Source organism: Stenella coeruleoalba, assembly GCF_951394435.1.
Source record: "Stenella coeruleoalba genome assembly, chromosome: 3".
NCBI lineage: Eukaryota > Metazoa > Chordata > Mammalia > Artiodactyla > Delphinidae > Stenella > Stenella coeruleoalba.
The window spans coordinates 28,687,067-28,701,353 of NC_137148.1; the positions used below are offsets into that span (position 1 = coordinate 28,687,067).

General features: G+C 43.3%; 1 protein-coding gene across 2 annotated transcripts in view; it reads right to left on the reverse strand.

Annotated features, from left to right (window-relative positions):
• The window catches only part of AGXT2 (alanine--glyoxylate aminotransferase 2), a gene marked incomplete at its 5' end in the record, with an annotated part of 44,125 nt that extends 30,106 nt beyond the window's left edge, over nucleotides 1–14,019 (reverse strand). Inside the window, 3 exons of one of the 2 annotated variants that reach the window (XM_079918017.1) lie at nucleotides 5,445–5,629; nucleotides 6,861–6,946; nucleotides 13,932–14,019. In XM_079918017.1, coding sequence (XP_079774143.1) covers nucleotides 5,445–5,629; nucleotides 6,861–6,946; nucleotides 13,932–14,019 — 359 coding nt within the window. Of the gene's footprint in view, nucleotides 1–5,444; nucleotides 5,630–6,860; nucleotides 6,950–13,931 lie in introns of both variants that reach the window. The other variant, XM_079918016.1, reaches the window with a different exon arrangement.
• Nucleotides 14,020–14,287: the final 268 nt, after the last annotated feature.

Here is a 14,287-nt window from a genome sequence, read left to right on the forward strand (position 1 = left end):
AAGAACATGGTATATCTCTCCATCTATTTGTATCATCTTTAATTTCTTTCATCAGTGTCATATAATTTTCTGCATACAGGTCTTTTTTCTCCCTAGGTAAGTTTATTCCTAGATATTTTATTCTTTTTCTTGCGATGATAAATGGGAGTGTTTTCTTGATTTCACTTTCAGATTTTTCATCCTTAGTGTATAGGAATGCCAGAGATTTCTGTTCATTAATTTTGTATCCTGCTACTTTACCAAATTCATTGATTAGCTCTAGTAGTTTTCTGGTAGCATCTTTAGGATTCTCTACGTATAGTATCATGTCATCTGCAAATAGTGACAACTTTACTTCTTCTTTTCCGATTTCGATTCCTTTTATTTCCTTTTCTCTGATTGCTGTGGCTAAAACTTCCAAAACTGTGTTGAATAAGAGTGGTGAGAGTGAGCAACCTTGTCTTCTTCCTGATCTTAGTGGAAATGCTTTCAGTTTTTCACCATTGAGGACAATGTTGGCTGTGGGTTTGTCATATATGGCCTTTATTATGTTGAGGAAAGTTCCCTCTATGCCTACTTTCTGCAGGGTTTTTTATCATAAATGGGTGTTGAATTTTGTCAAAAGCTTTCTCTGCATCTATTGAGATGATCATATGGTTTTTCTCCTTCAATTTGTTAATATGGTGTATCACGTTGATTGATTTGCGTATATTGAAGAATCCTTGCGTTCCTGGAATAAACCCCACTTGATCATGGTGTATGATCCGTTTAATGTGCTGTTGGATTGTGTTTGCTAGTATTTTGTTGAGGATTTTTGCATCTAAGTTCATCTGTGTTATTGGCCTGTAGTTTTCTTTCTTTGTGACATCCTTGTCTGGTTTTGGTATCAGGGTGATGGTGGCCTCGTAGAATGAGTTTGGGAGTGTTCCTCCCTCTGCTATATTTTGGAAGATTTTGAGAAGGATAGGTGTTAGCTCTCTTCTAAATGTTTGATGGAATTCACCTGTGAATCCATCTGGTCCTGGGCCTTTGTTTGTCGGAAGATTAAAATTTTAATCACAGCTTCAACTTCAGTGCTTGTGATTGGTCTGTTTATATTTTCTATTTCTTCCTGGTTCAGTCTCAGGAGGTTGTGCTTTCTAAGAATTTGTCCATTTCTTCCAGGTTGTCCATTTTATTGGCATATAGTTGCTTGTTGTAATCTCTTATGATCCTTTGTATTTCTGCAGTGTCAGTTGTTACTTCTTCTTTTTCATTTCTAATTCTATTGATTTGAGTCTTCTCCCTTTTGTTCTTGATGAGTCTGGCTAATGGTTTATCAATTTTGTTTATCTTCTCAAGGAACCAACTTTTAGTTTTATTGATCTTTGCTATCGTTTCCTTCATTTCTTTTTCATTTATTTCTGATCTGATCTTTATGATTTCTTTCCTTCTGCTAACTTTGGGGTTTTTCTATTGTTCTTTCTCTAATTGCTTTAGGTGCAAGGTTAGGTTGTTTATTCGAGATGTTTCCTGTTTCTTAAGGTAGGATTTTATTGCTATAAACTTCCCTCTTAGAACTGCTTTTGCTGCATCCCATAGATTTTGGGTCGTCGTGTCTCCACTGTCATTTGTTTCTAGGTATTTTTTGATTTCCTCTTTGATTTCTTCAGTGATCACTTCGTTATTAAGTAGTGTATTGTTTAGCTTCCATGTGTTTGTATTTTTTACAGATCTTTTCCTGTAATTGATATCTAGTCTCATAGCATTGTGGTCGGAAAAGATACTTGATACAATTTCAATTTTCTTAAATTTACCAAGGCTTGATTTGTGACCCAAGATATGATCTATCCTGGAGAATGTTCCATGAGCACTAGAGAAAAATGTGTATCCTGTTGTTTTTGGATGGAATGTCCTATAAATATCAATTAAGTCCATCTTTTTTAATGTGTCATTTAAAGCTTGCATTACCTTATCTATTTTCATTTTGGATCATCTGTCCATTGGTGAAAGTGGGGTGTTAAAATCCCCTATTGTGATTGTGTTACTGTCGATTTTGCCTTTTATGGCTGTTAGCATTTGCCTTATGTATTCAGGTGCTCCTATGTTGGGTGCATAAATATTTACAATTGTTATATCTTCTTCTTGGATTGATCCCTTGATCATTATGTAGTGTTCTTATTGTCTCTTGTAATAGTCTTTATTTTAAAGTATCTTTTATCAGAGATGCGTATTGCTACTCCAGGTTTCTTTTGATTTCCATTTGCATGGAATATCTTTTTCCATCCCCTCACTTTCATTCTGTATGTGTCCCTAGGTCTGAAGTGGGTCTCTTGTAGACAGCACATATGTGGGTCTTGTTTTTGTATCCATTCAGCCAGTCTATGTCTTTTGGTTGGAGCATTTAATCCATTTACATTTAAGGTAGTTATTGATATGTATGTTCCTGTTACCATTTTCTTAATTGTTTTGGGTTTATTATTGTAAGTCTTTTCCTTCTCTTGTGTTTCCTGCCTAGAGAAGTTGCTTTAGCATTTGTTGTAGAGCTGGTTTGGTGGTGCTGAATTCTCTTAGTTCTTGGTTGTCTGTAAAGGTTTCAATTTCTCTTTTGAAACTGAATGAGATCCTTGCTGGTTACAGTAATCTTGGTTGTAGGTTTTTCCCTTTCATCTCTTTAAGTATGTCCTGCCACTCCCTTCTGGTTTGCAGTTTCTGCTGAAAAATCAGCTGTTAACCTTATGGGGATTCTCTTGTATGTTATTTGTTGCTTTTCCCTTGCTGCTTTTAATATTTTTTGTTTGTATTTAACTTTTGATAGTTTGATTAATATGTGTCGTGGTGTGTTTCTCCATGGATTTATCCTGTATAGGACTCTCTGCACTTCCTGGACTTGATTGACTATTTCCTTTCCCATATTAGGGAAGTTTTCAAGTATAATCTCCTCAAGTATTTTCTCAGTCCCTTTTTTTTTTCTCCTCTTCTGGGACCTCTATAATTCGAATGTTGCTTTGTTTAATGTTGTCCTAGAGGTCTCTGAGACTGTCCTCAATTCTTTTCATTCTTTTTTCTTAATTCTGGTCTGTGATAGTTATTTCTCCTATTTTATCTTCTAGGTCACTTATCTGTTCTTCTGCCTCAGTTATTCTGCTCTTGATTCCTTCTAGAGAATTTTTAATTTCATTTATTGTGTTGTTCATCATTGTTTGTTTGCTCTTTAATTCTTCTAGGTCCTTGGTAAACGTGTGTTGTATTTTCTCCATTCTATTTCCAAGAGTTTGGATCACCTTTACTATCATTATTCTGAATTCTTTTTCAAGTAGACTGCCTATTTCCTCTGCATTTGTTTGGTCTGGTGGGTTTTTGCCTTGCTCCTTTATCTGCTGTGTATTTCTCTGTCTTCTCATTTTGCTTAAGTTACTGTGTTTGGGGTCTCCTTTTCACAGGCTGCAGGTTCATCGTTCCTGTTGTTTTTGGTGTCTGCCCTCAGTGGGTAAGGTTGGTTCAGTGGGTAGTGTAGGCTTCCTGGTGGAGGGCACTATGCCTGTGTTCTGGTGGATGAGGCTGGATCTTGTCTTTCTGGTGGGCAGGACCACGTCTGGTGGTGTGTTTTAGGGTGTCCGTGAGCTTATTATGATTTTAGGCAGCTTGTTTGCTAATGCATCAGTTTGTATTCCTGTCTTGGTAGTTGTTTGGCATGGGGTGTCCAGCACTGTAGCTTGCTGGTTGTTGAGTGGAGCTGGGTCTTAATTGAGATGGAGATCTCTGGGAGAGCTTTTGACGTGTGATATTACATGGAGCTGGGAGGTCTCTGGTGGACCGGTATCCTGAACTCACCTCTCCAACCTCCTAGGCTCAGGCCTGACACCTGGCAGGAGCACCAAGACCCTGTCAACCATATGGCTCAGAAGAAAATGGAGAAAAAAAAAGAAAGAAAGAAGGAAATAAAATAAAGTTATTAAAATAAAAAATTATTAAAAATTATAAAATTAAAAGTAGTAAAAACAAAGAAAGACAGAAGAGAGCAACTAAATCAATAAACAAATCTACCAATGATAATAAGCTCTAAATACTAAACTAAGATATACATAAAACCAGAAACAAATTAGATGCAGAAAGCAAACCCCAAGTCTACGGTTGCTCGCAAAGTCCACCTCCTTAATTTGGGATGATTCGTTGTCTATTCAGGTATTCCACAGATGCAGGGTACATCAAGTTGATTGTGGAGCTTTAATCCGCTGCTTCTGAGGCTGCTGGGAGAGATTTCCCTTTCTCTTCTTTGTTCGCACAGCTCCCGGGGTTCAACTTTGGATTTGGCCCCGCCTCTGCATGTAGGTCGCTGGAGGGCGTCTGTTTTTCGCTCAGACAGGATGGGGTTAAAGGAGCAGCTGATTAGGGGGCTCTGGCTCACTCAGGCCGGGGGGGAGGGAAGGGTACGGAGTGCGGGGCGAGCCTGCGGCGGCAGAGGCCGGCGTGACGTTGCACCATCCTGAGGCGCGCCGTGCGTTCTCCTGGGGAAGTTGTCCCTGGATCCCGGGACCCTGGCAGTGGCGGGTTGTACAGGCTCCCCGGAAGGGGGCTGTGGATAGTGACCTGTGCTCGCACACAGGCTTCTTGGTGGCGGCAGCAGCATCCTTAGCGTCTCATGCCCGTCTCTGGGGTCCACGCTTTTAGCCGCGGCTCGTGCCCGTCTCTGGGGTCCGCGCTTTTAGCCACGGCTCGTGCCTGCCTCCGGAGCTCCTTTATGCAGCGCTCTTAATCCCCTCTCCTCGCGCACCAGGAAACAAAGAGGGAAGAAAACGTCTCTTGCCTCTTCGGCAGGTCCAGACTTTTCCCCGGACTCCCTCCCGGCTAGCCGTGGTGCACTAACCCCCTGCAGACTGTGTTCACGCTGCCAACCCCAGTCCTCTCCCGGCGCTCCGACTGAAGTCCGAGCCTCAGCTCCCAGCCCCGCCCGCCACGGCGGGTGAGCAGATAAGCCTCTCAGGCTGGTGAGTGCCGGTCGGCCCCGATCCTCTGTGCGGGAATCTCTCCGCTTTGCCCTCCGCAACCCTGTTGCTGTGCTCTCCTCCGCGGCTCCGAAGCTTCCTCCCTCCGCCACCCGCAGTCTTCTCCTGTGAAGGGGCTTCCTAGTGTGTGGAAACCTTTCCTCCTTCACAGCTCCTTCCCACTGGTCCAGGTCCCGTCCCTATTCTTTTGTCTCTGTTTATTCTTTTTTCTTTGGCCCTACCCAGGTACATGGGGAGTTTCTTGCCTTTTGGGAAGTCTGAGGTGTTCTGCCAGCGGTCAGTGGGTGTTCTGTAGGAGTTGTTCCACATGTAGATGTATTTCTGGTGTATCTGTGGGGAGGAAGGTGATCTCCGCATCTTACTCCTCCGCCATCTTGAAGTGCCCCTCTTAACTGAGGTTCTGAATCACTAACATGATCATTAGCCTGTTTATCGTATATTTTTCTGGCGTGAAAACCCCAGAATTTTAAGCATACTCACGGGTGGCAGTGACCAACACTGACAGTGACAATCCCAGAAAAGAAGTCCAGGTATCTGTTTCCTTCATAATCAAAGAGCCACTCCATGTATCCCTGGTGGAGCAACAAGGGCTCTGAGAAATAGGCCGTCAGCACAGGAGAAAGATGTTGCTTGTGGATCTCCAGGACTCGATTATAGGCAAGGGACTGTAGGTAGGCAAGATTTAAGCGTTTAACTTCTTCCTTATCCCCACATTGCTTACAACATCACTAGCAGGTCCATATAGCAGTGCCTGGCCTCCCACCACCCCGGCACAGGGCTGCTGCTATTTGCCCAGTGACCTCCTTGCGGGACAGACACCCAGGTCCTTCCTCTCAAGTGGAGGAAATTATTCATGTGGCCCTTTAATCCCTTTGTAGATCAAACATGGAGAAGGGGGCTGGAATTTTCTACCTCTCAATGGAAAGCCTTGGCTTTGAGTTAATTCTAGCTGTGAAAAAAAGTAAAAGACTTTGGAAGTAAATGTCTGAAGTAAGGGGTTTTTTTTTTTTTTAAGAATAAAAGAATTGGGCTTCCCTGGTGGCACAGTGGTTGGGAGTCCGCCTGCCGATGCAGGGGACACAGGTTCGTGCCCTGGTCCGGGAAGATCCCACATGCTGCGCAGCGGCTGGGCCCGTGAGCCATGGCCGCTGAGCCTTCGCTTCCGGAGCCTGTGCTCCGCAACGTGAGAGGACACAACAGTGAGGCCCGCGTACCGGGAAAAAAAAAAAAAAAAAAAAAAAAAGAAGAAAAAAACAAACAATGAAGTGCTTGTGGTGTTTATGTCTTTAATTACAAAGCCTCTGTCCTATAGTTCTCCTCTCTGTGGGTCCCTCCTGACTCTATTAATTCTACAATTTCTAACTTATGAATATTATGTAGGATGAAGGGGTGTTGGGGAGGGAGACAGAGACACACAGAGAGAGAGAGAGAGAATGAGTCCAATATTTATTAGCCTGAGAGCAAAATGATAACTTTATATTTTTTGGTGGAGGACTCAGGAAGGTCAGATTATGCATTGACATATGAGATAGAATAAAACATGAGCCTTCACATTTGTGATCTATGTATTTCTTTGTGTGTGTACATCTATGCCTACATCCCTGGGATACATATATTGTCATGGACAGGCTCTTCCTTGTATCCTCTGTCTCCTTCTGTTTTATCTCTCCATCTCTGCCTCTGTCTGTCTCTGTCTCACACACACACCAACTCCTGCAATGCCACTGAATGGGGTGAGAGTTCAGATGCTCCCAGTGACTTAAGGGATAGGACATCTGAGACGGATGGCTCAGTGGCAGGCAGGGCCGTCTGTGGGTCCTTCTTGAGGAAGCAACTACTTGAGGCCTCCCAGGAAGAACCACCTCGCTGGGGTATTCCCAAAGCTCTTACTCTCACCTGGTATCTTTCAGGTGTGAAGTCACACGGAGGCATGCTGGGCTTTGTATGAAGACCGAGCTTGGTTACAGAGGTCCAGAAAGCACCTACTGAAAGTGAAGTGAAGTGTTAGTGTCCTCAGCTAAGCATCACACAGGCACGTTCGTAAGAATCATCTATAGTTACCTGAATCAAAGTCCTGAGGCACTTTTGTTTATTTCTTATTTAAATCAGCCTTTGGATTTAAAACTGAGGTATCTTTTTTTTTTTTTTTTACAGCTCAGAAAGAGTTTTACTCACAAGGCAGCCAAGCGAGGAGACTGGAGGACAAGTCTCAGAACTGCCTCCCCAGTTGGGATATTTATGGAATAAGCAGGGTGGTCTTAGATGTGGGGAAAGGTAATCGGAGGTAGGGAAGGAGGTGAGGTAATTGGTGCTCTGCGCAGGTGCGTCTCAGTTTCGAAGTCTGCATATTCAAAACGGAGGCAATGAGCGGCACGGATGGTGGAGTTTTCCAGCCTCTGACGTCACCAGGCCAGTGAGCGCAGGCCCCAAACTGAGGTATATTAATAATGAATTTTCTTAAACAACAAGGTCCTACTGCACTGCACAGGGAACTATATTCAATATCCTGTGATAAATCATAATGGAAAAGAACATGTAAAAGAATATATGTGTATAACTGAGTCACTGCAGTACAGCAGAAATTAACACAACATTGTAAATCAACTATGCTTCAATAAAATTAAAAATTAAAAAATAATGAATTTTCTGGAGAAAAAAAGGGAGGTCCTCTCAAATCTAGTCAGGAAAGGCACAGAGGATACGGGGGAAGTCATGGTTTCTCCCACCTGGGTCCCTCACAAGCCTGGGAAGTTCCTCCCTCTGCTGCCTGTATGGACTGTAATTCTCTGTTCAGTTCAAACTTCTGCCAGGGCCGGGGGTTGCAGGAGTCCATTCTCTGTCAATAGAGGTGCTTTCTAAGCTTTGACCTTCCTAGTCCCTGAATCCCAGTGCCTAGCCCAGTTCCCAGTACTGGGTTGGCTCCAATAAACAAAGAACAAATGGCTTTTGACTATTCTTGTAGAGCATGAGGAGAGAGAGGTGCTAGGCCATGTACTATGATAATAAATACATGCAAGGAGATCTGGAAGACAAAACCTTCCTGTAAAACACAACCTGAAGTCCATGACAACACAAGACCGTGGCAAAGAAAAGATAAGCTGGGCCAGAGGAATCATTAAATATTTGGAGCTAGAAGGAAGCTTAGATTTTTTTTGTGTGTGTGGGGGGGTCAAAATGCTCATTTTATAGATGTAGAAACCAGCCTAAAGTGGTAAATTAATTTGTTTAAGATCACCAAGCTAGTTAGCTGCAGAACAAGAACAAAACGCCCAGTTTCTGACTCGCAGCCTGGTACCGTTTCGCTCATTCGCTGCCCACCTCCATCCTCCTCTGGCAGCACAGATCTTGACCTCTCTATAGCAGTGGGATGGAATAATAGAATCAGAGAACATCGGAGCTGGAAGAGATATCTAGAAACCTTATAAGTACTCTTAGAAAAGAATGCTGCTAATTTTTAGGATTCAAGGTCAGTATCGAGAAAATTTTACAGGTGGAGAGAGCTGAGGAAATGATGTCTCTTGTTCAGCATGAAGGTTTGAATCCATGGATCTAATGTTGGTGTTTTGTGTGGCTATAAAGTCACCCTCCTGAGAAACACAATGAACAATTGTGTTTTTAAATGAATCTGGGAAGTAATGACACTGACTCTCTTTCTTTCAGAGAAAACTCATCCACTTTTCTGCTCTAAATAATCACAAATGTCGTTCATTTGCTCTTACTTTAAAAGCAAGTTGCTTTTGGCTATCCACATATAGAAATGACCCAAAAAATAATAGCTAAGTTTTCTGAGAATTCCACATTTTCAAAAGCTTTTCATTGTGTCTCTCTACATTAGTTACTGTTCTGATATGGGGGAAAAAGTTCTGAGTGTTTCTAAGAATTCGAATTCTCTTCACTCCCACAGTCTCATTTTCCTTTCTGCAAAATTGGAGTTACCCATTGAGGAGGCTGAAAGGTCTCTTGACTCCAAAGTTACAGGAAATTATGAAAGTAGTCTGGAGGGGGAAGAAAGAGAGTTGGAAAAATTTGATAAAGAAAATCTTGAATTTTAAATGGTCAAGTTAGGTATATTCATTCATGCATTTGTTTGTTCACCAAACTGATAGGAATATGATGGCTGAATGAGGGCTCAAAATGAAATACATAAAATTCTGCTCTCAGGAAGGATGGAAGGAAGGAAGATTAGCAAGCAAGTAGGAAAAATAATAAGTCAGTAAGTGAAATAAGTCTCGATTACATCTCACACTTGTATGTGGAATCCAAAAAATGAAACAAATGAATGACTATAACAAAACAGAAACAGACTCACAGATATAGAGAACAAACTAGTGGTTACCAGTGGGGAGAGGGATCAGGGGGAGGGGCAAGGTAGGGGTAGGGGATGAAGAGGTACAACTACTATGTATAAAATAAATAAGGTACAAGGATATATTGTACAGCACAGGGCATAAAGCCAGTATTTCATAATAACTTTAAATGGAGTATATCTATACAAATATTGAATCACTATGTTGCACACGTGAAGTTAATATAGTATTGTCAGTCAACTGTACTTCGATAAAAAAAGGAAAAAAGTCTAGACAGCATCTTCAAACAGCTGAAAACCTCTCTCACTAAATAATCCAAACTCAAAAATAACAGTACATATAATAGTTGATTGACAAAAAGAAAGAAAATGCTTCCGTTTTCATTATTTGCTGGAAGAAATTCAAACCTAAACATGTTGATGGTTGCCTGCATTCTTTATTCAAAATAGCCTATGTTTTGAGGATGACATAGAGTTGAGGTTGGCAAAGCTTCCCTTGGGCTCCTGGAAATTGTGTGTGTGCGTGTGTGCACCTGCCTGTTTGCACGCCTGGGGCCCGGGAGTGTGGGGCTAGTGGTGGTGGGGAGAAGACAGCACCAAGGGGGTCGGGGAAAGGAGAACTGAAATATGGGTTCATAAAACTGAGTCCCACGTCTATTTCAGCATAGACATTTTTTTGTCTCTCTTTTATCATTTTGGCTGGTCTGATGTTGCCTTTTTAGGTCTGATGTTGCCTTTTTAAACCTGATGCTGAACATGGATGACAGCTAATGATTTTCATTAAATTCATCAACTTCCACTCAATTCATTTGAACAACTCAAGACATTTAAAGGTGGCCTTTGGGGTGGGGAGGGGGAGGAATAAATTAGGAGCATAGGATCAATAGCTACGCATCACTATATGTAAAATAGCTAAACAACAGGGATTTACTGTATAGCACAGGGAACTATATTCAATATCTTATAATCTGTAATGGAAAGGAATCTGAAAAAAAAATACATGTAGAACTGAATCACCTTGCTGTACACCTGAAACTTATACAATATTGTAAACCAACTCTACTTCAAATAAAAAGATGGTTTGGTTTGGAGACCACCACCACTCTTGCCAAGTGGGTAACTAGATTTAATTTTCTGGGTGCCTAATTCTCACCAACAGAGTTCCACAACAGACAAGTCACCTTAGCTCTGTGTTCTTTCCCCCCAAATCATAGTATCAAAAAGTGAAAACCTGTTGGGCAAGGTAAGTGAGAGAAATCCATTTCTGTAGGCATTTGAAAATTCTAGGGGAAATTCTCTTTGTAATGACGAAGATTTTTCTAATATGCACAACCAACTTTGAACACAGGGTGGGTATTTGTTAAGAGCCTGTGACTCTTTCAAATAAAAAAAAGGTTACAAAATATTTGAAAATACACAATGGGCATACCTGATAGAACATTAAGGGAATTTATTAAAGTGCTAACGATGCCTTATTTCTGCATAGCATATTAGGTCACTTTAAAAAGGCTTGTCACTTTGGGTATCTCACCTGATACACGGGCTAGCCAGCGAGTTAGGAGAAGAAGATTTTATCACTCACCTTAGAGCTGAGGCGTGATTAAACGTGAGGTGTTCGCAGTTTTGAGGTCCCACCCTCACCCCCCATGGGGCTGAGGGCCTGAGGCCACCTCCTTTCTCCCTTCATAAACTGCCCCACAGTCTGCAGGAAGTTACGGAGGATGCTCATCCTTGATTGAACTGTGTGCTCTAAGTGACCGGATAATAATACCAGCTGCCTGTCTCCCGCCAGGGAAGCCAAGGGTAGGGCGTGAGACCTCTGAAGGTCTCACATCTGAATCGGATGTCCCTGCTTCTGGATCTGAAGTCTTGAGCAAAGGACCTGGATGGAAGGAGTAGCTGGAGGTCCTCATTAGAGCCATGATGTGCTTCCGAGGCTGTTCCTGCCTGGAGTTCCTGCTGTTTCCATGGGGCTTTCCCTGGTATCTTTGCAAGTCCAGTCCTGCCCACCTCCTCACCTTCCTATTGATTCTTATAGCCCCTCCCACCTTCCCTCTGTACCCTTCCAATAAATGTCCTTTTCCCTAAGTAAACCAGGGCCAATTGCCATTGTTCACCAGCAAGAGCTCTGCCTGATTCCCAGGCTGGTGGCGGCATCCATCCTTTGGTACCTTTGGGAGCAGGCCTTCTCTGAGCCCCTCCTGGCCCTCCGCTGGGCTTAGGTCAGTCCGCAGATGGCAGCAAGGATGGCCTGGAGGGGCAGGCGGGACACCTACCCTTAGGGCTAATTTGAATGTTTTTCTTAGAAAAGGCTTTGCCGGAGGCTTGGGGTGTTTCTCAGGTGGAAATGGATGTTATTTGCAATCCACTTGCCCTCCTGTGCACCCCTCCTTGTGGGAGAGAAGGCAGGTGATAGCACCATGGTATGTTTGAGCGTACACCCCACCTGCCTAGACATGTTATAAATTTAATAATCTTTAGTTAATTAGTAAGAAAGAAGGCATGGCTGAGATATTTTCTCCATTCTTTTATCCTGAAAGCAAATTGCTTCTGTAACTTTGTGGACATAGTCAGCCTAAAGTGATTGTGCCTATCAAACAGAGGTAAGGCTGGACATTGTATGCACACATACACCACATGATATACATGCAGGTGTTCTACAAGGATTGTGACATACTCTTTTTCTTTGGCTGTACCATGCGGCATGTGGGATCTCAGTTCCCCAACCAGGGATTGAACCCTCGCCCCCTGCAGTGGAAGCTCGGAGTCCTAACCACTGGACTGCCAGGGAAGTCCTGTGACACATTTTTATTTTTGCATATCTGACAGCTTTCAACACCAGGTGATCTTCCTGTCCAACGTGGCCCCTGCCTCCCCCTCCACCCATTTTAGTTTTCTATTGCCTCACCATGATTTGGTTTGATTTACAGCATGTATCTCGACTGGATTTCATCTTTTACATATTTACCTGTTTATCTGTGTATGCTCAGTCTCCCCCACTGGGATACGTAAGGGCTGAGATTTTGTTTTGCTCAGGTGTGTGGTAGGTGCTCACATACTTATTGCCTAATGTCTATTTGCTCCCCGCAGATTCTTAAGAAGGGTGTGTTCAATGAGTGTGTGTTTGGATGACAAGCAAGCAGGCAGGTATTTAGGGCAGTAGGTAAGAAAGTAGAAGCCAAGTCCCAAAGGTTTTGGAAAGACCAGGTAAAAAGTATGACATCCATGTCTATGCGTGCTGGGTTTGCAGGATTACTTTCCCCCCGTAGTGTCCTTGGTGGAGCCAAGTGAAGGGGTGCTCAGTGAGCTGATCAAGATCTCTAGGCACGGAGCCTCACCTGCCATTTCCCGTCCCCTGCTCCCACCATCAGCCCAGCTCCACAACCCTCAGGGCAGGGGTAGGAAAGGGGAAGAGGCAGCAGAGAGGGCATTTTCTCTTACTTTGTCAACAACCGGTACTTTTAGGGTAGCGTACTCTTTACTAAGCATAAGACTCTGGGTATAATTCTAGCTCCTTCTCAGGAAATGCTGGAGTTAAATAGTGTTCTGGCGAAAGACCCATGACTGGGGGAAAAGACAAATCCGAAAGTGTGGGTAAGAAAGGGCCTGATGGAATCACTCTAACTTTGGAGCCAGACAGACCTGGCTTTGAACCCCAAGTTGTCACTTCTATGTTTCTGCCTTTGACCAAATTTCTTAATTATCCTTTATTCTTCTATCTCCTCATCTGTGAGATGGGATAATAGTACTCCCTAAGAAGTTTGGTTGAAGATGAGAGGAGATTATGCATTTAAAACATCAGATATGTATTACGTTTCAAAGAACTGCAATTGTTAAGGGGGAAGAAAGCAAATGGAAGAGGAAGGAAGGAGATAGGAAAAGGAAAGATGAGGAGAGAATGAAGATAAAATTGATCATGATGGGCAATGGAAAAGGGTCTCCTGTGTTTGTTCGGGGTCTGTGGGGCACAGGGTCCCACTATGACACATCAGTGTGCAAATGCCTACTTACGCTCGAGTTTGCAGCAGGGAAATTGGTGAGGAGGTGGTAGGCTCCTAGTGAAACAAGATAGATGTGAAAAATCAGGAACACAAAGGCACATGAAGCCACCACCAGACCTGGCTACCCCGCGTCTGTTCCTGCTGGAGAAAGAGGAGAGTCTGAGTGGAAGAAGAGGACTCAGGGTTTAGACCTGGCTTCAGTGACTTTGGGTAAATGACTACACTTCTCTGAGGCTGTTTCCTGGTTAGTGATTGAGGGGGTGGTACCACTTTCCGGAGGCCTGGTGGCAATTTGTGTAGATGCTTTATGCTTTTTAAAACAGTTATCCTCAAGCATCTGTACACTACAGTTAATACTTTATTATTTTGAATTGCTTTCTTTTTCTTTCTTCTTTATGTTACCGCGACTGTTTTTGTTTTGAAATTGTGTATAGTCAGGTTTTATTATCCATGAATTTCATTTCAGGACAAAAGGAAGCATTAGGAAATATTGGACAGGAGAAGGGGGCACTGGGTCTGACAAGGTGAGGTCTAGCTCACAGGTCTTAGTGGACTTGTCTCTAAGACCCTATCCGGGTCTAACATTCCAGAATTCCAGAGCTCAGCCCTTCCCCTCTCGTTGACCCTCTGCTGACCCACGTCCCTCTGGTTTCCACTCACCTTTGGGGGAAGGGCGTGTCTTGGGAGTCCTGGGAGTTGAGGTCTCCAGGTACAAAGCTCTCAGCAAATGTCTCCAGGCTAGAGTCATCTCTCCCAGTCAGGGAGCAAATCCCCGTGGAAGCAGGTCTGAGGAAGGGCTCCACTGCTCACTGACCAGCTGGACTTTGAGATTAGGACGGAAGGGGAGGAGCTAACTGAGGGGTTACTACTGCCACTTCCAGCGGGTCCCAAGGAGAGAGAAAGAGAAAGCGGGTGGGAGAGAGGGAAGGAGGGAGGGAGGGAGGGAGAGAGAAAAGAGGAGGCAGGCAGATAGGCAAAGCAAGGGGTCTTCTGGCTAATTTGCTAGTTTTATGTCC